The 26,010-nt window shown below is 39.4% G+C and overlaps 1 protein-coding gene across 2 annotated transcripts in view; it reads right to left on the bottom strand.

Annotated features, from left to right (window-relative positions):
• RGS4 (regulator of G protein signaling 4) overlaps window positions 1–26,010 on the bottom strand; it is a 131,240-nt gene that overhangs the window by 6,733 nt on the left and 98,497 nt on the right. For both annotated transcript variants that reach the window (XM_059042406.2, XM_067040074.1), the window contains exon 2: window positions 286–560. In XM_059042406.2, the coding sequence (XP_058898389.1) occupies window positions 286–329 (44 nt within the window). In that variant the 5' untranslated portion in view covers window positions 330–560. The remainder of the gene's footprint in view (window positions 1–285; window positions 561–26,010) is intronic.

Raw genomic sequence — 26,010 nt, 5'->3', positions numbered from 1 at the left:
ACCTCATATCACTTCTTAATTAGAACTAGCTTGGTCAGAAGATCAGAACAGTCCTCAAGACCGAGGTCATAGAAAGCAACATATGGGATGCCAAAATTTGGAGTGAACACTTCCCAAGTCACAATTCCTAGCTAGTCTTGAAGGAAAGCTAGGAGGCCGATGCTTTCCTCACCGCATTGTTTCTAATTCCAAAGAACCAGGTTAGTAAGTAGGATATGCAAATAACTTAAAAAGTCTATCTGAAAGTTTAACACTATCTGGTTTAATGGCTGAAAATAATCTTACCTCCTCAAGCAAGAAGCCGGCAGACCTGCAAGTCCTTTGCACATCTTGTGTAGTGTGGGATTCACGTTAGGAAAGAAATGCAGCAGGAAGAGCTGTGGCTTCTGTTCTGAGTGCACTTTGCCTTTTCTCCGGTAAATATACTGTCAGAATCCTCTGAGCTTCTCCCTCCCAAGCCTGTAGGGGTCTCATTTATAGCCCAGCCAAGACCGACCAGCCAATCAGATGGCAGCTCTGTAATACCATCTCCTCTCAGCCTCCTTCTGCCTCTGCAGCCTCTGGAAGAGATAAGGAAGAAAGGGCTGACGCAACAATGCAAAATGAACAGGCAGAAAAATCCTCCTGCAAAGTAGACATACAGAAAATATAAACTTGCTCAGTGCTCTACAGATGTCTGAGGTTATGAATGTCCAGAAAAGGAAAAAATAAGTTTACAATGCTACAAAACATAGGGTTTATTCATTCTCTGTAAGAACAATGTCAAGGGAACTTGCCTCCTGGAAGGAAAGGGGCTAGCAGGAGTTCATGGGCTTACTTTGGGGCTGACTCTCAATGCACTTCCTCTTTTGGATTAGAAATATTATTTCATACATGGTCTAAAATCTGATCCTCACTGTTTCCAAAAGGGAGTGGACAGGATCCATCGTTTCCAGGCAGAGATTTGCAGAAGTTGCTTTCTCTGTTGTCATGTTCACACAGGGATGTGTGGGAGGAATAGCTGGAAGACAGACAGTTATACACCTGGAAACACAGAAAACTAACTGAGGGAAAATAGATTAGCTACATCTGTAATCAGCCTAACTGTGGAATACTTTTCTAGAACTTTTACTAAGAACAGGACTCATCCAAGCATTGACAATCTCTTTGGTACATGCCTGCCTCCAGCAAAATGCTTCAGAACAGCAGCCGGAAGACAAGAGGAGGGAACAAATGAACAAATATAGACAACTGTTCTTATTTGTAAGTGGATTTATATCTTACTATGTCTTATGCAATTCTAGGTATCCAAACTAGTATTTCAAAATATTGAGAAACAGCAAGACAGGGAGAGAAGAAAAATATGTAGTTTGCTTTGCATGTTACCAGGGTCACAGTGAACATAAGAATATCTAACCCTGCAGGTGCTTCTGAACACCTGGACAATTAGTATCTTTTGTACACAATATGATGGATTGAATACTTCAAAGTATCATGCAGGTGTTCCACATCTTGTAGTCGTAGCTCAAATACTCACATCAAAGTTACAGAAGGATCTTCTCCACCTAGTAAAGCTATGAGTGGAAGGAGAAAACTAATTGCTATGTCAGAACTGAACAGCTTTCATTTTGAAAGCAGAAAGGTTCGTGATCATAAGATACAGGGAACTGTACTTCTGTTCTAAGAAGCTGAGGCATCTCAGGGTTTAGGTGAAGAAGATGAAAAATAGATGGGTTCCAGTGAGTTGCAAAGGCACCCAAGAATACAGAAGGGAAAGTGGTAAAGAGCAAGGTCCCTACCACATACATGACCCTGAACATCCCTCGTTGCTAGCCCCTGTCTATGGCTAGCAGAACAAGATGGCCGAGAAATATAAAAGCGCAGCAAGACCATAATCTCCAGAAGATGCATTTAAATTACAGGAAAAATCTCTGGTCTTCTCCCATGAAGATAGAAAAAAATGTATTAGATTAGCTACTGGGCAACTTTTCTTTGAGGTATAACATAGAACAAATGAATTTCTTTGTGAAGTTGGCAGCCATCCTCAGTGGTGTTGTGGAAGGGACTACCACCCAATGCAAAATGCAAGAGGTCAAGGAAGGCAGACCCAGGGAGATAAACCAGTCAGAAATGGCATCAAAGAGGAGGGACTAATTAAAAGGGAGAGATGGTCACCCAAAGATGGATCAGGGCCTTCTTTGTTTACCTGGGCATCCAAGATAGTGATCACTTAAATAATCTGATTTTGGGAACATGAATGAAGACCTGATGGGAACTTGATATCTTGGACCTAGATCAAAGAGAAGCCTGGTTTGTCATGAGTTAAATATAAATAGCTTCAACAGATGAGCTGAATGGGATTTAAGACAATCTAGACTAACACCTTAATTTTATCAAAAAGGAAACAGAGGGAAAGTGACTTGCCTTCTTAATAATAGAGCTGGTTTCTTGATGCTAGATTATGTGGCTTTTCTACTGCTAACCTATCACTCAATTGTCTTATATAATGAGATAAACTATGTAAACAGAGGTATTTCTAAATTGTAAAGTGCTACACAAATTTTTTTTTGTTTACATTATACACAGTAGATAACAAAATGTAATATTAATTTTATACACTTCATTCAAGGAAAACTCACCCTGCCCAATTTTCTCTTGCTCCATAACTGCAGGAGTTGCTGCAAAACTCACAGCTCTGGTTTTCTATTAAAACTAGGTCTTTTTAACTTTATGACTAGTCCATTAATCTGTCAGAGCATTTTGTATTTATTCATTTCTTTATTATTTCTTGCTTTCTTAGGAGTTTTAATATTTTAAAGAGTGTTTGGAAAAGCTTTTCATAAGTTAATTTATTTTTCATTTGGGAGGTGAGGACTGATACATCATGATACCTTGGCAATTTTCCACCCTCTTTCTCCGACATACACAAAGCATTAAATTCCATTATTCTATGACTTGTCATTTCTGGATGATTCTGAAGATGTGGAAGAGCCTTATTCTAAAATGATTTAATTTTTATTTACTCATTTATTTAAGACATACCTTTTGAGCTCCTACTCTGTGACAGGTACTGTTTGAAGAATTGCTGTTACTATGGTGAATAAGAAAACAGGGTCTACACCCTAATGGAGTTTTCATCCAGTAGAAAGAGTCGGGAAATAAATAAGTAATTCTAGATTCACCCATGTCATGAAGAAAATAGGCAAGTGATATGAAAGAAACTGGATGGCAAAGGACTCATTTAGCCAAGGTGGCCAGGAAAGGCCTCCTTGAACAGATGATATATGAAATAAGATTTGATGGATCAGAAAGAATGAGAAATGAGAGAAGCCTAGAAAATATATACCAAATACAGGTAAGAGCAAATGAAAATGTTCTTTATATAATTGGGAAAGGGCAAAAAGGGGCCAGCATTGATAGAGAATTGAGAACAAGGAGAAAATAGCATGAAGTAGAGATGAGGAAGTAGAGGCCAGGTCTTGCAAAGATTTGTAGGCCATGGTCTGGAGGCTGGACCTTATCAACATGCCATGGAAATCTACTGAAGGAATTGAAGCAGGTGATGGGCATGATATGATCATTCTGGCTATCTGGAAGTATGGGCTGAACAGGAGCATGGAAGCAGGTTGACCAGTTAGCAGAATTAGCAGTTTGGATCCTAGCTCATGAGTTTCTACGTTGCAAAATGGATATTTACTTCACAAATATTTTCTAGAATCTTTGTGCTAGACATTCTGCTAGGTCTTAGTGACCTGAACATAAATCAGAAATGATCTGTACCTTTCAGGAACTCACACTCTCATGGGGAAGATCTTTAAATAACTGGAAAACGTCATGTTGAGTGCCATTATTATAAACTTGTTTATATAAAATTCGAGGAAAGAACAGAGAATGCAGAAAAATGCAAGCTCTGAAATTTGGAGTGGTTTTCACAAAAGAGTCTGTTAAAGGATGAATAGAGACTTAGCAGGTGTATAAAAAAGAGAAGAACATTACAATAGAGGGCAAATAATAACAACTTATTTTATTGGGCACTAATAGTGCAGCACACCATTTTAAGCGCTTTATGTTAATCACTCAGTTACTTCTCATACTTTATTTTGAAATAAGGTCCTGCAATGAACCCCATTTTACAGATGAGACATAGAGAGTTTAAGTAACTTACCTGAGGTTACATATCTAAGTGGTGGTGAGAGGTGTTCAGCTCAGACTGTCCAGCGGTTCTATTATTAACCCCTATACCATTGACCTCTATGTTGCCATGACAATAAAGGCTGAAAGAAAGCATATTTTTTGGAGACCATCGAGATGTCTAGTGTGATTATAGCTTTGGGGGAGAGGGAGAGTGCAATGAAGCTAGATGAGCACTATGAGAACAAAGGGTGTTTCTGGTCACCTTGAAGACCAGATTTTACCCTGTAGTGGTTAGGGAGCTAGCCAACGTATATAAGCAGATAATATTAACATTCTAGAAGTAGCACTTGGGCAGCACTGCAGGGAAATAGATTGGACATGAGAGAAACTGGCAAAAGGTTTGAAGACTATTGCAATAGTCCAAGTGAAAGATGATGATCATAAAAATTAATACTGCACAAGATAGTTGCAAGAATCACATGAGGTAATACATATAAAAGTGTTCCTTAAACTGTAAAATGCTGAACATCTGGAAGGTATTGTTGACAAAAAGGATAAAGAAGTGCTGTTTTCTACTGGGGGAGAGTAAGCCACAGCAGAATATAAGCTGTGTGTGGTCTCCAGGTAAGTTTCTTATTTCCTCACCTTTAGCTCAGGGAGAACAAAGGAAAGTATTGCTCAAGTTCTGAGGGGATCTAATACAAGGAAATAAGCTGTTGTGGCAGGCGTCCGATTCTTTGCTTCCACCAGGTTTTAGAAAGGGGCACCTCTTTCCACTAGGGCAGATGTGGGCCTGGGCTCAGCCTTAAGTGGCATTCACACCATCTACAATTTCCTCTCAGCTGTTAGAAGCCTCCTTCCCCCGTATTGTATAATACAATTGCCTGGATATCATTGAGAGTTCACAGTTATTGATTTTTCAAGCTAGAAAGCAAACATACCCAGCTGGAGGATGCTGTATACCAGGAAGATGAACGGGGACTTTCCCAGTTTGTCTTATGTTTGGGAAATGCGTCCTGCTCTCTACATCCAGCTTTGTGAGCACATGCAGTAAATCAGAGCCTCTCAATCTGACACTTGACACTTAATTAACTGGAGGGGAAAATCTTGGTTTCCCCAGAAGTAAGGGAAGAACAAAAATATCTCTGTCTCAAAGATTTAAATCTTTCTTAGCAGAACTTAGCCCAAGATAGAAACAGTAGTTTCATAAGAGTTCATTTACCTCATGCCAGTAGAAAGAGATGACATGATGTCATGGCAGGTGCTTGAACTTTATAGTCAGGCAGACTTGGATTTTAATTCTAGCTCCTCCATATACTGGAGTGGGCCTAAAATCTGGGATAATCTTTGTGACTTCCAGCTTCTTAATGTGAAAAATGGGATAATAGTAAATTATCTAATGGCAGGTGCTCAATAGTATTTGTTGAATGAATGTTGTTAAGATTATATGACACAGTGTATGCCAAAGTTATCAAGAACACTTGGGAAACTCAAAACTTATAACTTTTATTATATGGAATATATTACAAAATTTTATATTGATTAGCATTGTGATCATTATTTATCTCTTTAAAAATCAACCTTGGACTCCCATTTGCCCTCAAATGAAAATTTAAACTCCTTATCATGACACCCCAGTATATTCATTCTTTGACTTCTACTTTATTCTTTATCATATTCTACCCTGCAGTCCTCCCAGACTACTGAGTATTCCCCCATATACCTGTGTATTTTCCCCACTCTGTGTCTAGGCTGACACGATGCCATCAACCTGGAATGCCCTCACAATTCCCTGCCTATCAAACTCTTTTCCTCTGTCCCCAATGTTAATCAATCACTACCTCTTTTGTACTCTCCCAGTAGAGTGCTTGAACCTGACCTCTATTTAACTCCTCCTTAAACCTGACTGTGTTACCTTTGCTAGTAAGGTTTATGTAAACATTTATGTTGAGCATCTTCTATATTCCTGAAAAGGTGCTCACTCTGGAGAAATTAATCTAACAAATACATACTGACACTCTCTGTGTGGTAGGTACTCTGATAGGCACTAGGGATAGAACCAGACCCTGTGCTCTTTGATCTTACATTCTGGCAGGCAGATGGACAACAAAAATCAAGTAAATAAGCACATCAATAAAACAATTATAAATTGTAATAAGTGCTTTTAAGAAAAAAAAAAAAAACGAACCAGGGATAACTTAAGAAATAGCAGTGTAAGTAGTCCTACTTTATATTAGATGAAGAAACCAAGCTTCTCTAAGGAGGTAAGATTTAAACTAAAACCTAAAAGTTGGAAAAGGTGCTAGCTATGCAAATAATGGGACCTCCCAGGGAGAAGGAAGCCTGTGTACAGGTCCTGAGGCCAGAATTTTTTTTTTTAATTGAAGTATAGTTGATTTACAATGTTGTGTAGAAAAAATTTGATGTATAGAAAAACCACAATGGCTAGAATGTAGTGAGTAGAAAGAGGAATACCATAAAGTTAAGGAATTTGATAGGAACCCTGGTAAGGGGGCTGAAGTTTATTTCACCTATAATCAGAGGGTATGGCATGTCTGTTTTGTGACTTACATTTCAAGGTTCTCTAGTTGTTTTATGGGAATAGACTTTAGGGGGTCAAGAGGTTGTGTAGGAAACTATGGAAATTGTCTAGATAAGGAATGGTGGAGGCTCACACCAAAGAGATAAATAAGATCCCGTCCCTAACACTGAAGAGCCTGTGTTCTGGTAGTGGGGATAGTCATTAAACCATTAATTTCAGCAAAATGTCAAACACTCAAAAATAGAGATAATCATGGATGCTAGGAGAGCAGGAGGGAGAAAAAAGCAGGAAATCCTCACAAATGTGAAGTGAGTCTTGCAAATATGCTGAATCTGGTGTAGCATATGTTGTGTGTTACGAGACCCCCACTCCCACTACAATAACCTCTACACTGCCCTGGTGTTGGTCCCTCATCATTTGCATCTTAAGAGTAAAGCAAGGATCCAAACACCAGGAAAATTTTGATGATGGTTTCCAAGCATAGGAACTGCCCAGGGATGATTTCACACTGGGGTAGAGAAGTAGGTGAGATAGCCAGGAAGCATCATATTGATTTGGATCCTGGGAAATAGATGATGGAATAACAACATAGGACACTGAAAAGAGGGAATGGAAACAGAATGGAGACTTGAGCAAGTCATACATACCTGAACTTTGGTGCTCCCCACCCAACCCACCAACTTCCAAAGAACTGACAGATTCATTAAAGCACAGCTTAAGACCTTCTCCTTCCATAAGCCTACCCTGAACATTCCAGTTAAAAGTCAACTTTTCCTTCCCGCAATTGTTATCTCTGCCAATTTAGACAATATACCACTTGGATTTATGTTTTTCGGTTGCATCATTTGAACAAACCTGTGAATTCTTTCAGTGCTTCCTGCTGCTTTTGCACAATGTTGAGCTCCTAGTATGTTCTCAATATTAATTGGCTTGGGGTATTTGTAGCAGTGGTGGCATCACTTAAGTGGGCCTGCAACCTCCCTTGGTAGCTAATTTGAGGTGTGTCACCCTTTCTACATGCAGCTGTCTCTACAACCTCTGTTATAAAACCGTTTAATTTTTAAAATTGTCAAACCCCATAAGTTTTATGATGCTTGTGAATTATATTTTCATTATACAAGAAGAGCTTTGGAAACTTATGATGAAAAATGACAACAATAGAATCCATTGCAATGAGAAATGATGACACCTGGCAGGAGATCTGGGTTCTGTCTATCTTTGGCTGGCAAAAAAAAAAAAAAAGTTAGATTGAATATCTAAGTTCTTTTCCTCCTCAAAGTCTTGTTTTACTTCCTCTTTATGCATAGATAGCACACTAAAATCCAGCTAACAGAAGAAAACCAAGATTATTTCAGAAGCTGACCTTAAAAATCTGACTCCATGAGAGGTGAGGGATCTCTGAGAGAGAAGAGAGCTGAGCCTTCAGAAACGTACTGGCTTGAACAGTTCTGTACTCTGGACCCACTCTATATTTTGTATCTTCCTTAATGTGTCTCCTTCCTTTTGTCATCAACTCTGGCTTTTGCATTTTCTTGGCTCTGATTTCAGTGTTCCTCACACTTACTGCAATGTCTGAATCTGGACATGTCTTCCACCCTGTCCCTGCCACAAAAACCAAGTTTGGGGGTCTTGGCCATGCTCTTTCATTCCAATCTTGGGCTTTAGGTTTATACTGCTCTGTTGCTCTCAGAAACTCATAGTAACAGCTAATCCTAATGGAGTTCTTCACATGTATTAAAATATTACCTTCATAACTACCTGAAAGGATAGATATCATTATTCTGTCATTTTACAATTGAGGGATCTGAGGTCCAAAGAAGTCAAATAAGTTGTTCAACTGTTACCCAGTTAGGAAATAATTGAGCAAGACTGAAGCTCAGGCCCCTTGGCTCCAGAGGCCATGCTTATAATCCCTATGCAATGCTGCTCTCCCTGTGGGCCGTGCTTCTCTGCCTGGCCATAAAAAGCCACGAGTTCTTTATGTCATGTGCTTGCTTGTTCTAATGATATTTAGCATGGGTGCATTGCTTCTTTTCCTTCAGGGAACCAGGATGATAGAGTCAACGTGGATCATGTCAGTGAATTAATCTTCCATGTCCACATTTTTTAAAAAATATTTTGGCTGCACTGCATGGAATGTGGGATCTTAGTTACCCAACCAGGGATTGAACCCGCATTCCCTGCATTGGAAGTGCAGAGTGTTAGCTACTGGACCTCCAGGGTAGTCCATGTCCACTTTGAATTTAATGACTTCAATCATCACTCTTCAACTGGCACTGATACAATTACAGAATCTAAGTGAAGGCAAGATAAGAAGGAAAGAACAATTCTAGAAGTCTTGTAAATTCATGTGGTAGTTCCTGCCAGGATGAATTCCTCTGAGGGTAAAACTTAATTTTAAAGCTACATGTTTTTTAACTTATAATTAATCATTTGACTTGATGATTAAGGTATGACTCAGTAATTGTATCTGTTTCTAGAAAGGTCAGGTTTTGAAGAAACACTGCAACAATATCCTAAAAAGAAGATCTATCTGAGGAGTACCTATCAAGTTCTGTCCCTTGCTTCTGAGCTCAGCGTCACCCAGTTAAAGATCGTATTCACCTACATCAAACTATAGGAACAGCTGCCCTTCATTCCAAAGGAAATCACAATGATTGAAAAGGTCTCATAATGCTGAGGTATTGACCTAGAAACAGGATAGGGTGTCCCACAATATACAGTTCATGTACTTTCATCGCTTTTGCAGGAGTGTTGAAGGGTTTATGTTGAGTCATAAAATGGTCTCAGCCATTTCCTTTTAAAATAACCCTTCCATTTCTATAACACTTCACAGTTTGTGAAGCACTCTTTCCTACATTATCTCATTTGCCTTTCACATCAAACTCAACATATCCAAAATTGAAATAATTTCCCCTCTCAAAGCTACGTTGCCTTCAGTGTTCTTTATTCCCGTCAATCCACTCCTACACTGCTTTTCACTCTGCTCTTCCTCTCCATGTCTCACTGCCCCAGTTCAGACCCTACTTGCCTGTCCTCTAGAACAGACGTCTTCATTTTTTTTTACAAGTAGGAGTGCCCCTGTTTCAAAGTCTTTAGGCAGAACATTAGTATATAGAGCAGAGTGACATGAAGCAGCTGGTGAAGGAATGAAGAAGAGCTTTCCACCCGTTCAGAATATCCCCTGAAAGCCCTAAGGTTTTACTGGAACATAGCCATGTCCATCCATTTATTTTGCTGCCTATGTCTGCATTCATGCTACAGTGGCTCAGTTGAGTAGCTGCAATACAGACTATATGGCTCACAAAGACTAAAATATTGACTATCTGGCCTGTACAGAAAAAAAAAAAAAAAATGTGTTGAGTGCTAGCTTACACTAGAGCAATAATATGCTAAATGGACTTCCATATTAACTCTTCTCTCTCTAATTCATCTAATAAACTGTCATACTTGCCTCAAAAAGTTAATACTACTAATTGTCTACAGAATAAAGTTCAAATTTCTTAACCAAGACTTCCCAAAACAGTACTTCCAAGTACCTTTCCTACACTAATTTCCCTTCACGTTAATTAGTCCCTTCACAAACACTCTGAAATATGTTTTTCTCTCTAAGTGGTCCATGTTTTCTTACACCCAAGTCATTTTTATCTGGAGAAAGACTCCTTGCTTTTAGCTACCCGATCTTCAAACTCAGTACTCCCTCAGGAAGAGTCTTTTGAGGTCACAGTTAAAAGAGACCTCCTTTAACGAAGCTGGAGTGAAGATGATAAAATGTAGGGTCTCATTTTATTGTCACTTAAGGGTAATGAGAAGGCAATAAAGAACCCTGGACGTGAAAGATGGGAAACCTGAGGCTGTGAAAGGGCAAATGCATATTCAGGTCACAGCATGGGGAACAGACCTCATTACAGACAAGATCTGTGAATTCTTCCAAAGGCCGGGAGAAAATCTTGACCACCTCCAAAACATCCTTCATTTAAAAAAAAAGAAAATTAAAGAAGATTAGTCACTTCTATTTAGATTAGTTCTAACCCTGGCTGCATGTTAAAATCACCAAGGAGCTTTTAAAAAATACATCTCCTTTTTTAAGAAAAAACCTCTTCCCTTCTCTTCCACTTAATAAATGACCATAATCATGACACAAAAAAAGGGACCTCCTTTCAATTTCCCAAAGTACTTTTATCACTACCTAGTATGGCATTGAGCAATTTCTGTCATAAATTCTAATCACAGACAGTCCCTGGCTTACGATGGTTTGACTTACTATTTTTCGACTTTACAACGATATGAAAGTGATACTACATTTCTACATTCAGTAGAAACGATACTTTGACTTTTGGTCTTTTCCCGGGCTGGCGGCATGTGGTATGATCCTCTCTCATGATACTGGGTAGCAGTAGCCACAACTCCCAGACAGCCACACAATCATGAGGGTAAACAACCAGTACACTTACAACCATTAGTTTTTACTTTCAGTGCAATATTCAATAAATTACATGAGATATTCCATGCTTCATTGTAAAATAGGCTTTGTATTAGATGATTTTGCCCAGCTAAAGGCTAATAAGTGTTCTGAGCACATTTAAAGCAGGCAAGATAAGTTATGATTTTTGGTAGTTTAGGTGTATTAAATGCATTTTTGTCTTACGATATTTTCAACTTATGATGGGTTTATTGGAATGTAAACCCATTGTAAGTCAAGATGTGTGTGTATGTGTGTGTGTGTGTGTGTTTTCTTTATTACCTCATAAAGTCACTGATGATAAGAGGCTGACTATATTTTCTGCTTGCAGAACCTGTTGGCACCTAACATGTGTCTTGCATTTAACTAGCTTAAGATAAAGAGTTGCTGAATGAATAAACCTGTAATCCTGTGGAGTAAAAACTATTGTAACATACATTTTACAGATGAGTAAACTAAGACATAGGATGTGTGTCAATCAGGATAAATTAGAGTATGCTACAGTAACATACAGCCCCCACCTCCCACCAAATCCAAATGCACTTGAAAGAACAGAACGCTATTTCTTGCTCGTATGTGTGCTTTTACATAAAGTGTGGCTGTGTTCACTATTGTCTTTACTCTAAGACTACAGGCTGTTGTCTTGCCTTTGAACAGCCTCTGTCTGGAATATTGCTGGTATTCATGGTGGAGAGAAAGGAGAAAACATAGCAAAATATACACTATTTTTGAAAGCTTCTGCTTAGAAGGGACACAGATTAATTGTTTATATTTCATTGGCTCAAGCAAATCATTTAGCTAAGCTTGATGTCAAAGGGGCAGGTCAGGATAATCCTCCCCCTAGGAGGGGCAGCAAATATTTTTTGAACAATAACAAAGTCTACCACAAGGAGGTTGAATGATTTGTCCCAAATGACACAACTAGCAAGTGACAGAATAAGCACTTGAAAGGAAGTCATTTAATTTATAAATTCAGTCTTCCTTTTCATTTTGTCATAAAGCAAATAATCAGAGGGAATAAAGTAGTGCCTATAGAAGCAACTATGCTTTAACCACTTGAACTGACCCACCAGATAAGAACCTTTGAAGGGGCAGAGAACAAATGAGATCAGTCATGTCTTTAAGTCAGTTCTTTTAGCATATCACTATTGGAGAATCAGTAGTGGCCATAGATGGAAATACAGGAAATGACAGCTTCTATTATTGTTGATTGCTATAAGAGGATGCTGGAAACAGTGAGAATGCAGTAAATGGAAAAATCTTCAACTGCATTACCTGCACTTTAAATACCATTACGAGCACTCAAGAATGAAAAGACCTGGGGGAACTTGACAGTACTAGTGTTAGAGGGACATTTATAAGGATCAGAGTGACTTTGCTCATTGATGTCTCTTTAAATTTGTCTTCATATTATTTAAATTTGGTTTATATAAGCAGAGCAGATTTCCGTTCATTTCTATGGAGAATTCAACAAACAGTTTATTAGCTTCTACTATGTTCCAGGCATGATGCTAGGAAAAGGGAACAAGATAGATATAGTTCCTGGTTTCATGGAGATTATAACCTAGTACAAAATGCATACATTATGTAACACATCATTACAGGAATGTTGAGAACAAAAAGGGAAGACCAGGGCTGTAGTAGACACTATTGGTGTGCCGACAGGATTCTCCCAAGTCCCTTTTACTGTTCCTTTAAGTTTCTCCCCCAACATTCTGAGAGCATTCACTTCTAATTGCCTGAACCTGACCCTCTTCTTTGAGGACTGCTTTCAGAATACTAGAGCAGCTTTGGCAGCAAGTACAGAAAGTGAGTTTCCTTTACAGACAAGCAAAAGCTAAAAGAATTCAGCACCGTCAAATGAGCTTTACAACAAATGCTAAAGGAACTTCTCTAGGCAGGAAACACAAGAGAAGGAAAAGACCTACAATAACAAACCCAAAACAATTAAGAAAATGGTAATAAGAAAATACATGTCAATAATTACCTTAAATGTAAACAGACTAAATGCTCCAACCAAAAGACATAGATTGGCTAAATGGATACAAAAAACAAGACCCATATATATATTGTTTACAAGAGACCCACTTCAGACCTAGGCACACATACAGACTGAAAGTGAGGGAATGGAAAATGATATTCCACGCAAATGGAAATCAGAAGAAAGCTGGAGTAGCAATTCTCATATCAGACAAAATAGACTTTAAAATAAAGACTATTATAAGAGACAAAGGACACTACATAATGATCAAGGGATCAATCCAAGAAGAAGATATAACAATTGTAAATATTTATGCATAGGAACACCTCAATACATAAGCCAAATGCTAACAACCACAAAAGGGGAAATCGACAGATACACAATAATAGTAGGGGACTTTAACGCCCCACTTTCACCAATGGAAAGATCAACCAAAATGAAAATAAATAAGGAAACACAAGCTTTAAATGACACATTAAAAAAGATGTACTTAATTGATATTTATAGGACATTCCATCCAAAAACAACAGAATACACTTTGTTCTCAAGTGCTCATGGAACATTCTCCAGGATAGATCTTATTTTGGGTCACAAACCAAGCCTTGGTAAATTTAAGAAAATTGAAATCGTATCAAGTATCTTTTCCTACCACAACGTTATGAGACTAGATATCAATTACAGGAAATAAAAAAACAGTAAAAAATACAAACACATGGAGGCTAAACAATATACTACTAAATAACCAAGAGATCACTGAAGAAATCAAAGAGGAAATCAAAAAATACCTGGAAACAATGAAAACACAATGGCTCCAAACATGTGGGATGCAGCAAAAGCAGTTCTAAGAGGGAATTTTATAGCAGTACAATCCTACCTCAAGAAACAAGAAAAATCTCAAATAAACAACCTAATCTTACACCAAAAGCAATTACAGAAAGAAGAACAAAACCCCCCCCAAAGTTGGCAGAAGGAAAGAGAGCATAAAGATCAGATCAGAAATACATGAAAAAGAAATGAAGGAAACAATAGCAAAGATCAATAAAACTAAAACGTGGTTCTTTGAGAAGATAAACAAAATTGGTAAACCATTAGCCTGACTCATCAAGAAAAAAAGGGAGAAGATTCATATCAGCAGAATTAGAAATGTAAAATGAGAAGCAACAACTGACACTGCAGAAATACAAAGGAACATGAGAGATTACTACAAGCAACTCTATTCCAAAAAAATGGGCAACCTGGAAGAAATGACACATTCTTAGAAAAGCACAACCTTCCAAGACTGAACCAGGAAGAAAGAGAAAATGTAAACAGACCCATCACAAGCACTGAAATTGAGACTGTGATTAAAAATCTTCCAAAAAATAAAAGCCCAGAACCAGAAGGATTCACAGGTGAATTCTAACAAACATTTAGAGAAGAGCTAATACTTATCCTTCCCAAACTCTTCCAAAATGTAGCAGAGGGAGGAACACTCCCAAACTCATTCTACGAGGCCACCAACACCCTGATACCAAAACCACACAAAGATGTCACAAAAAAAGAAGACTATAGGCCAATATCACTGATGAACATAGATGCAAAAATCCTCAACAAAATACTAGCAAACAGAATCCAGCATCACATTAAAAGGATCATACACCATGATCAAGTGGGGTTTATGCCAGGAATGCAAGGATTCTTCAATATACACAAATCAATCAATGTGATACACCATATTAACAAATTGAAGGATAGAAACTATGTGATAATTCAGATAGATGCAGAAAAAACTTTCAAAAAAATTCAACACCCATTTATGACAAAAACTCTCCAGAAAGTAGTCATAGAGGGAACTTACCTCAACATAATAAAGGCCATATATGACAAACCCACAGCCAACATCGTTCTCAGTGATGAAAAACTGAAACCATTTCCATTAAGAGCAGGAACAAGACAAGATTGTTCACTCTCACCACTATTATTCAACATAGTTTTGGAAGTTTTAGTCACAGCAATCAGAGATGAACAAGAAATAAAAGGTATTCAAATTGGAAAAGAAGTAAAACTGTCACTATTTGCAGATGGCATGATACTATATAGAGAGAATGCTAAAGATGCTACCAGAAAACTACTAGGGCTAATCAATGAATTTGGTAAATTTGCAGGATACAAAATTAATGCACAGAAATCTCTTGCATTCCTATACACTAATGATGAAAACTGTGAAAGAGAAATTAAGGAAACACTTCCATTTACCATTGCAACACAAAGAATAGGACACCTAGGTAAAACCTACCTAAGGACACAAAAGACCTGTATGCAGAAAACTATAAGACACTGATGAAAGAAATTAAAGATGATACAAACAGATGGAGAGATATACCATGTTCTTGGATTGGAAGAATCAATAATGTGAAAATGACTCTACTACCCAAAGCAATCTACAGATTCAATGCAATCCTTATCACGCTACCAATGGCATTTTTCACAGAACTAGAACAAAAAATTTCAGTTTGTATGGAACCACAAAAAACCCCGAATAGCCAAAGCAATCTTGAGAAAGAAAAATGGAGCTGGAGGAATAAGGCTTCCTGACTTCAGACCATACTACAAAGCTACAGTAATCAAGACAATATGGTCTTGGTACAAAAACATAAATATAGATCAGTGGAACAGGATAGAAAACCCAGAGATAAACGCATGCACATATGGTCAACTTATCTTTGACAAAGGAGGAAAGGATATACAATGGAGAAAAGACAGTTTCTTCAATAAGTGGTGCTGGGAAAACTGGACTGCTACTTGTAAAAGAATGAAATTAGAACACTCCCTACCACCACACACAAAAACAAACTCAAAATGGATTAAAGACCTAAATGTAAGTCCAGACACTATAAAACCCTTACAGGAAAACAAAGGCAGAACACTCTATGACATAAATCATAGAAATATACTTTTTGACCCACCTCCTAGAGAAATGGAAATAGAAACAAAAACAAACAAATGGGACCTAATGAAACTTAAAAACTTTTGCACAGCAAAAGAAACCATAAACAAGACAAAAAGACAACCCTCAAAATGGGAGAAAATATTTGCAAATGAAGCAACTGACAAAGGATTAATCTCCAAAATTTACAAGTAGCTCATGCAGCTCAATATCAAAAAAACAAACAACCCACTCCAAAAATGGGCAGAAGACCTAAATAGACATTTCTCCAAAGAAGATATACAGATTGCTAACAAACACATGCCACGATGCTCAACATCACTAATCATTAGATAAATGCAAATCAAACCTACAATGAGGTATCACCTCACACCAGTCAGAATGGCCATGATCAAAAAATCTACAAACAATAAATGCTGGAGAGGGTGTGGAGAAAAGGGAACACTCTTGCACTGTTGGTGGGAATGTATATTGATACAGCCACTGTGGAGAACAGTATGGAGGTTCCTTAAAAAACTACAAATAGAACTACCATATGACCCAGCGATCCCACTACTGGGCATATACTCTGAGAAAACCATAATTCAAGAGTCATGTACCACAATGTTCATTGCAGCTCTATTTACAATAGCCAGGACATGGAAGCAACCTAAGTGTCCGTTGACAGATGAATGGATAAAGAAGATGTGGCACATATATACAACGGAATATTACTCAGCCATAAAAAGAAACGAAATTGAGTTATTTGTAGTGAGGTGGTTGGACCTAGAGTCTGTCATACAGAGTGAAGTAAGTCAGAAAGAGAAAAACAAATACTGTATGCTAACACATATATATGGAATCTAAAAGAAAATGGTTATGAAGAACCTAGGGGCAGGACAGGAATAAAGACACAGATGTAGAGAATGTACTTGAGGACACGGGGAGGGAGAAGGGTAAGCTGGGATGAAGTGAGAGAGTGGCATGGACATATATACACTACCAAGTGTAAAATAGATAGCTAGTGGGAAGCGGCTGCATAGCACAGGTAGATCAGCTCGGTGCTCTGTGACCACCTAGAGGGGTGGGATAGGGAGGGTGGGAGGGAGACGCAAGAGGGAGGGGATATGGGGATATATGTATACGTATAGCTGATTCACGTTTTTATACAGCAGAGACTAATACAACAATGTGAAGCAATTATACTCCAATAAAGATGTTGAAAAAAAAAAGAAAGAAAGAAAGAAGGAAAGTGAGAGTTTCCTAGCAGTTTAGGGGCCCTTACCCAATGGCTGGTAGGAGAGTCTGAAAGCAGAGCTCTCTTGCCTTCCAGGAGTCAGAGGCATAATTCACACTACAGAGTTCCCCTGATTGGGCTGAGGCTGGGCCCTTGATGAAATTATATGCTTGCTGGATGCCATGGCCATGAGAATGCACCTCACAGTCCTATGACTGTAAAGAGCATAACTGACCAGTGGCCCCAGCTGCTGCCTCTGAAGTCCATCATCGAGTTTCTGCCAAGGCAATACTCCCTGCAGGCTGCTCCCAGACTGTGATTGTGAGTGTGACACAAGAGTGAGAGACATGGGACTCCTCTGACAGATGACTTTGGTCAAGGACTGACAGTTTTTCCTTAGACTGGACATTATCTAGGACTCTCCTGCCAACCTTCCTTACCTTTCTCCTTGACCTGGGGTCAGATCTGCATCACAGCCTTGTAACTCTCCTATCCTGTTCTGCCTCCCCCCTGCCCATGTCCTCATATAGGCGTTTCCCCAATAAAACCATCAAATGGTTAATCCCATCTTGAAATCTGTTTCTCGGAGCATGTGAACAAACATGCTGTGTTCCCCTATACTTTCCTTCATCCCCCAATTTCTTTATGGTTTCTCCTGTGAGCACTTGTATATGGATCCTCATCCAGGATCTGCTTCCTGGGAATTCAGTATAAGACAAGGGCTCAGTGAGAGCATGCAGTAAAGAGAACGTAACTAATAATATGACAGTACATTGAGGATTAAAAGAATAGTAAAGTCAACAGGCAAAGGGATAAGAATGTTCCAGGTGAACGAAATATCACATTCAAAGGCCAGAAAACAAGAGGGAGAATGTCTGAGTCAAGGAAGGGGCAAGTGATGATTAATATGGAGAGAGGTGGAGGAAGAAGGCAGTTCTTAACAGCTTGGTTGGCCATGCTAGATATTTTCAACTTTCCCTAAAAGAGTAATAATAAAGCCATCGTAAGACTTTAAGCAAGGAGGAAAGGGGTCAGATTTGCATTCTTTAAAACATTATTCTGGGGCTTCCCTGGTGGCGCAGTGGTTGAGAGTCCGCCTGCCGATGCAGGGGACACGGGTTCGTGCCCGGGTCTGGGAAGATCCCACATTCCGCGGAGCGGCTGGGCCCGTGAGCCATGGCCGCTGAGCCTGCGCGTCCGGAGTCTGTGCTCCGCAACGGGAGAGGCCACAACAGTGAGAGGCCCCCGTACAGCAAAAAAAAAAAACCAAAACCACAACATTATTCTGGAACATGAATTGCAGACTAATGTAAAGCTGGGGACACCAGATAGAAGGTTATGCAGTGGTCTTCGTGAGGGGTTGGGTGGCTGACTAAAGCAGGGCTCTACAAACCACATCCTATAGCCTGTTTGCATCAGAATTTACCTTTGCTCTTTTTAACCAAGATCCATTCAATAGTTTTATTTTTTATTTTTTAATTATTATTATTTTTTTTTGTGGTACACGGGCCTCTCACTGTTGTGGCCTCTCCCGTTGCGGAGCACAGGCTCCGGACGCACAGGCTCAGTGGCCTTGGCTCACGGGCCCAGCCGCTCCGCGGCATGTGAGATCTTCCCGGACCGGGGCACGAATCCGCGTCCCCTGCCTCGGCAGGTGGACTCTCAACCACTGTGCCACCAGGGAAGCCCAATTCAATAGTTTTAAAGTGCAGCCTGTACAGATGAGAAAATTGCAAGCTCTCCTCTAAGGCAATTTACAGTCTTGTAACAGGAAGAAATTAAAAATAAACATAACATAATGCAAAATAGTGTCAGATGACTGGCACGAGAGAGGTACAAAATGCCAACAGGATTCACAGGAGGAAGAGAGAGAGAGATTAAGATCATATTAATTTAGATAAACAGGAGGGATTTCATTGAAGATGTGTCATTTGAAGTAGGTCTTGAAGTATAACTAGGATTTCAAGAAATACAGCATAACTTGAATTAATCCCAGGGTTTCTCTTAGTGCCACATTCAAACAACCACTGAAAATCCAGCAAAACTTATTGAAAATTAATTCTATTCTTTAATATTATCAATTCGTAACCAGCAGCTGCACTTATTAAATTCCTCCTTCATCTCCTACTCTATTATCTGACATCTTCAGCAGCTTTGGATTCTTCCTTTATTCCACTTACACCCTCTCCCAGAAATTCAGCTGTCTCAGGAGACTTGGTCTCTCCTTGCCCTCCTTTTCCTCCTACTTTGGCAGTTGACACACTTGGTATCTGGTTTTGCCTCATGAAAGCCTAAGAACTACAGTAGCTCGGACAGAACTCTTTTCCAAGGGTTGACTTTGGAGCAGGGAAAGATGGGATAGCTCACCTGTTAAAAAGTGTCATCCTTTTACATTCCCACCAACAGTGCAAGAGGGTGCCCTTTTTCCACACCCTCTCTAACATTTATTGTTTGTAGATTTTTTGATGCTGACCATTCTGACTGATGTGAGGTGATACCTCATTGTAGTTTTGATTTTCATTTCTCTAATGATTAGTGATGTTGAGCATCCTTTCATGTGTTTGGGAGGGAGATGCAAGAGGGAGGGTATATGGAGATATACATATAAGTATAGCTGATTCACTTTGTTATACAGCAGCAACTAGCAAAACAATGTAAAGCAATTATACCTCAATAATGACGTTAAAAAAAAAAAGTGTCATCCTTGTCCTGAGAAAATAGAGTGAACAGCATGGAGGCCTGTGTTCTAGGAAAATTAATTGGAAGCTGGGTGGGTATAGTATGAACAGAGAAAGACTGGCAGTATGTCTCAGGATATACTGTGTAGATTTGTCTTCCATGGTCCCAGTAGGTGCTATAGTGTGAGATGGAAGGACTGCATTATTTAGATGCAAGAGGAATGACTGTACTTACTGAATTGGAAAAGGAAGGAAGGCAGGTAAAACCGATTTGCTGAATTCCACACACCTTAATTCTCTGTTGTACTGCTGAAGCTGCACTCAACTTTTAGGAGGAAAAGTCAGGTTATAGGGGGAAATATTTACATTAAAAATCCATTTTCAAAAGCTTCCAGAGTAGGATCTAAACTCAGCATACAGCTGGCCCAACCTCTTTCTCTCGGCCCCTCCTCTCCCTCCCGAGGATCCTACTGCATTGATAAATAAGAATTAATGGTCATGCTCGTGTTCTTACAAGCCACTGAGTCACCAGAGATTCATTTATGCTCCTCACACATTCTCCCTTAAGGCAGAAAATGGGTTTGTACACTTTAGAAAGATTTTTAGTAATAAGTCTTGAATCTGAGATGTTTTTCCTCTTAAATTTCAGATAATTGGGAAATGAGGACATGATGATTATTAACTACGTTGTGGACCTAATTCTCAGTGACAGGAGTAGTGCTAAGTATCATGGCTGATGTGAAGACAAAGAAGATAGGGCTTCTGATCTCAAAATAGATACATACAAATGATGAGATAGAAGGGAAGGCAGAGAAAGAAGAAACATTTAGAGTGTGGATTCTGGTAACCTCAATGTCTCATTTCAAGCATTGATGCTATCATGAGTTTCAATTTTAAATCCTATCATGATTTCAGCAGCAAATTATTATCCTACCCGAAACTAGAGGTAGATGTCATTAGTTCCAGGTGTTTTTTTGTTTGTTTGTTTGTTTTGCGGTACGCAGGCCTCTCACTGTTGTGGCCTCTCCCGTTGCGGAGCACAGGCTCCGGACGCACAGGCTTAGCGGCCATGGCTCACGGGCCCAGCCGCTCCGCGGCATGTGGGATCTTCCCGGACCGGGGCATGAACCCGCGTCCCCTGCATCGGCAGGCGGATTCTCAACCACTGCGCCACCGGGGAAGCCCCATAGTTCCAGGTGTTTTTAATCATTTTTGCTCCCTGTCTTTCTGACTTATGCTAAGAAAAAAGTGGGACAGAGGAAAAAAGTGTTGACATGATAGACAATGTTCTCTGCTGCCTCTTTTTTAGAGATTCTACTTTCACTCAGTCACTCCATGACTCTCAGTTAATCTAGACACCTGTCTCACGACCTCTGCTCCCAATCACTGCTATCCATCCACAGAATAGGAATTTATTGAGCACCTACTATATTCTAGCCCTTTCATACCTATGAAGACACAAACTATTTCTGTCAAGAGACCAGTAGCATTAGTCCCTTACATATTCACAATGTTTTTTCAGTTTCCAAGATGATTTCACATTTTGATCAAGGAAATGTGCGTTATTTTTCTCCTCTTTGGAGGAAATAGGGATGAGTTTGCTGTTGGAAATTTTTGAAAAGAAATTCATTAATATTTGATTATTCATCCAAGAAAGCAACCTGGGGATTCTTCTCATTCTATATGAAGTTTCACTCTCTTGATCAGAATTTTCTCTGCTTAATAATCAGAAAAGGCATGAATGGCTTCTACAAAAACTTATAACAAACACAGTGTGAGAGATCTGTACAGACCCCACAAGAAATCAGGAAGCATGCATGGGCCATGTCTTGGAGCTTCAGAAAGCTGGCTCAAATCCGAGGAAATTAATTTCTTCTCTCTTGACCCAGCACAGTGCCCTCATGCTTCCACATGTGTATTCTAGTGTAGCCCTCGTAATAAGTTGTGCACTGGGGGTGGGATAAGGGAAGGAAAACAATCTTTAAGCCCATTTTTCAGACAATGAAAATACAGTTCAGAGAGATTAGATTAGGGAATTATTGAAGATAATAATTAGTAAGTAATAACTAAGACTGGAGTACAGATCTTCTGACTTTAATTCCAGTGGTCCTCCTGATGACTCGCAACTGTTCTCTGAAATGTGGACCCTTTGAAGCCTGATTAGAGACCCATATAGAAATGGCAGGGACTTAAAATTTTTTTTTATTGAAGTATAATTGATTTACAATATTGTGTTAATTTCTGTTGTACAGCAAAGTGACCCAGGTGTGTGTATATATATATATATATATATGACCTTGTTGTTTACTCATCGTATATATAATAGTTTGCATCTGCTAATCCCAAACTCCCAAACCTTCCTTCCCCCACCCTTGTCCTTGGCAACCACAGGTCTGTTCTCTATGTCTGTGAGTCAGTTTCTGTTTTGTAAATATGTTCATTTGTGTCATATTTTAGACTCCACACATAAGTGGTATCATAATGTATGTGTCTTTCTCTGACTTACTTCACTTAGTATGATAGGTCCATCCATGTTGCTGCAGATGGGATTGACAGGGACTTTTTGACAACAGCCATTCAGTTTCTGCTCTTACTTTGTAGAAAGCAAGCAGGAAAATGTACCAGGCTATTAAAAATTATACCATTAGAGCATTGTTGATGGGAATTGTGGGTGATTTAATCTGCTTGGGGATACCAAACAACATCCAACAGCAGGTTGCTATGGCAATGCTAATCTTATTTTAGGGGCTTTAAACAAAAATATCTCAAGAGTAGAGTAATAAGTAGATCAGTGAGTCTGCGCTGTTTCATGCAGTCATTTTCTAATGATTACCATTTTATTGTTGTGACTTGTGTTCACAGTCCTCCCTAATACAGCAATTCTCCCTTGGGGGAAAGTGTGTGTGTGTGTGTATGTGGTGTGTGGGTGTGATGGAGGCAGTATCTCTGATTAACACCTGCCCCCAAAACTCCTTTAGCAGGTGGCACCATATGGCAGGCTCCCACTCAAGTGCAAATGTGATGATAGAAGAATATGTAAGACTGCAATATACACACACAACCTCAAACTAGGTTTGTCAGGGAGTTATGAGAGCACTGAATGCATGTCGATGTCACTTGACTAATTCTCTCTGACTCAAATTGTCATTTCCCAAGGCTCTGGAAAAGTCTTTTGCTTCTATTTCTAATGGCTGGCATCCTTACCTACCCAATCATCAGTCACCACCACCACCCTCCCCACCCTCCCCCTTCTTCACCCCAGAAATATAAAACTCTCTCCTTGAATTGCTTATTCATCCTAGGAGAATGTTGCCAGAAAGCGCATCAAATTCCCTGGGCTTCCTGTTGCATCCACTCCCAACATGACAGAAAGGATGAAAGAAACCGATTTTTATTGAGCACCCACTATTTGCAAGGCCTTTAGTCAGTCTTTGGATGTTTTCTCAGCAGGTCCATCCTCTCAGTAACTCAGGTAAGAAACCGAGACTCATAGAGGTTAAAAACAAATCCCAGACACACAAAGCTAGTAAGTAGCAGAGCTGGGATATAAACTCAGGGCTGAATAAGCCTAAAGTCTTGTGTTCTTTTCTTTATACTTTGTCGCCTTACTTAGGAAGGTTTTTATATTTAAGATGTGGGAGGGTCAATAGCTCATCGTCCTGCTCTGCTCTGGTCTACTTTCTAGATTTTTAAACATGGCCTCTAACCATTGGTGACTCTCAACCAGGGTGATTTTGCCATCCAGAGGACACTTGGCAATGTCTGGATCCATTTTTGCTGGTCATAACTTGGTGGGGGGGATGCCACTAGCACCTAGTGGGTCAAGGCCAGGAAAGCTGTTAATCATTCTGTAATGCACATAAACAGCTCCCAGAACAAAAAATTATCCTGTCCAAAATACCAATAGTGTCTAGGTTGAGGATCCTGATTTAGGAAATCCCTATGGATTCTCAGGAGCTGGGTAATATTGTGCGTATCTTTTACCTATGGAAGTAAGTTTACTGATTTCTACACAGTCTTCAATCAGATAGGAGAGTCTAGAGCACAAGCCTATTTGGGGGAAGACCCTGACCATCTTTCTTTCATTACAGCTGTTGGTAAGTGTTAACACAAAAGTTAAGAAATACAAGTATAGTGGATAGAAGAATAAGAAATGTTACAAAATGATATGATAACTTTGCAGGGGATACACAAGGAATGTAGTATTTGCCCAGGAAGTCAGGGGATTCAACCTTTACAGAGGTGACAATACTTGACAATACTTGAACTGAGATATAAAAAGAAGGCAATCTCCAGGTAGAGAAGTAAAAAGGCAGGCATTCTGAGAAGAGTGGACAGTGTGTGCTATGTTGTGGGTGTTTGAAAGAGTGTGGCCTGTTTGGGGAGCATCGGTAGTTCGGTCTGGAACATAAGGGAGTGGCAGGATAAGAAACTGTACAGGTAGCTAGGAGCTAGATCTAAAAGGACCTTGTATGGAACTTCAACTTTGTCTTCTAGGTACCAGGAAGCTTGCTCTACTGGTTCTCAATTTCCACTTAGTAGAGGCATGATCATCACAACCTAAGGACCTCCTGCAATTCTCCGTAACAGCTCATAAGAATATGCTGATGTATTAGTTTCCTATAACTGCCATAATAAAATACAAACTGGGTGGCTTACAACAACAGAAATGTATTCTCTCAGAGTTCTGGACACTAAAAGTCTGAAATCAAGTTGCCAGCTGGGCCGTGGTCTCTCTGAAGTTTCTAGGGATGATCCTTCTTCGTCTTTTCTAGCTTCTCACAGTTGCCAGAAATGTTTGATGTTCCACTCCAATCTCTGCATCCATCATCATGTGGCGTTCTCTCTGTGTGTCTGTGTCCAAATTTCTCTCTTCTTATGAGGACACCAGTTAGACTAGGAACACCCTCATCCAGAATGACTTTATCTTTACATCTACAAAGACCCTATGTCCAGATAAGGCCACATTGACAGGTTCTGGGGGTAAGGACTTCAATATGTCTTTTTGGGCACACAATTCAAACCCACAACTGATTAGGCCATATTTCCTTCCTTATAGAGTTCAAACCCCTTTGAACTGGGTTGAACAACTGTTTGTTGTGACCTCAGCTCAAACGATACCCTATCTCCTTGTTCACATTTGTGTTACTATCTGAAATGGGATAAATAAAAACTACTATGTAAGGTATTTTGGAGGAATTAAAAGAAGTTTTATGCCTGAGACTGCTCGATTTAGGCAACACTTCACAAAGCTGAATCTGACAAGGTAAACTGTGCCCTGTCTTTGCAGGACTATCTCCCTGGCTTTTTCAGCCTCATGAAATGTGCAACTAAGTATTTTTCCTACAGTGGCGTCACAGGGGAAATTAGAAGCAGAAGTTATTAGTATCATTATCTGAAACAAAGTAGCTCCATTGTCACTAGGTGGGTGCTTGTAGAGTTTAGGTGTTATCTTGTTCTGTTGGTTTTCTGTTTGTTTCCAAGGCTGTCATCTAAATACAAATGTTGCCCTCAGGAACAAGCCGTGAGTTGGTTTCATGCTTTATGGGCTCCAGCTTGTAGGACAGCACAGTGCCATGACTAAGGAGACAGTAAGACACATTGGAATGGACTCTAGCATGAGAACTTGGACTTGGAACTGCCATTAATTTTCTGTGACCTTTAATAAGTCAACTTCTTCTAAACCTCAGTCTTCTTATCTAAACATTGTGATAATAAGGCCTCTCCATGTCTAACACAAGATCATCATGCAGAACTGATTCATTAGTGTTCAGCTTCTTTTGCTCTAACCTGGAACATGGTAGTTAGCAACATTTTTGTTTATTTTTCATTATTGACTTGAATATACTCTCACCTCATTTATTCCATATAATTAACTATGAATTTTTCCTCAAACCACCTATTCTCTTTCTTAAGGAAAAGTTGACATCTTACTTTACAAAACCAGTCTGGATCATCAGGCATATTCCCGCATATACTCACTGACCCTCTAAAGGTTTTCCTTAATCCTCAAAAGTTGATCCCATCTATATAAGAATGCCTCAATGCCAAGTCTTCTCTAAGTAAAGTAAACTATGTTTTATAAAGTATAA

This window comes from Kogia breviceps, chromosome 1 (assembly GCF_026419965.1).
Source record: "Kogia breviceps isolate mKogBre1 chromosome 1, mKogBre1 haplotype 1, whole genome shotgun sequence".
Taxonomy (NCBI): Eukaryota; Metazoa; Chordata; class Mammalia; order Artiodactyla; family Physeteridae; genus Kogia; species Kogia breviceps.
This window is presented reverse-complemented; position numbering and strand designations above follow the sequence as displayed.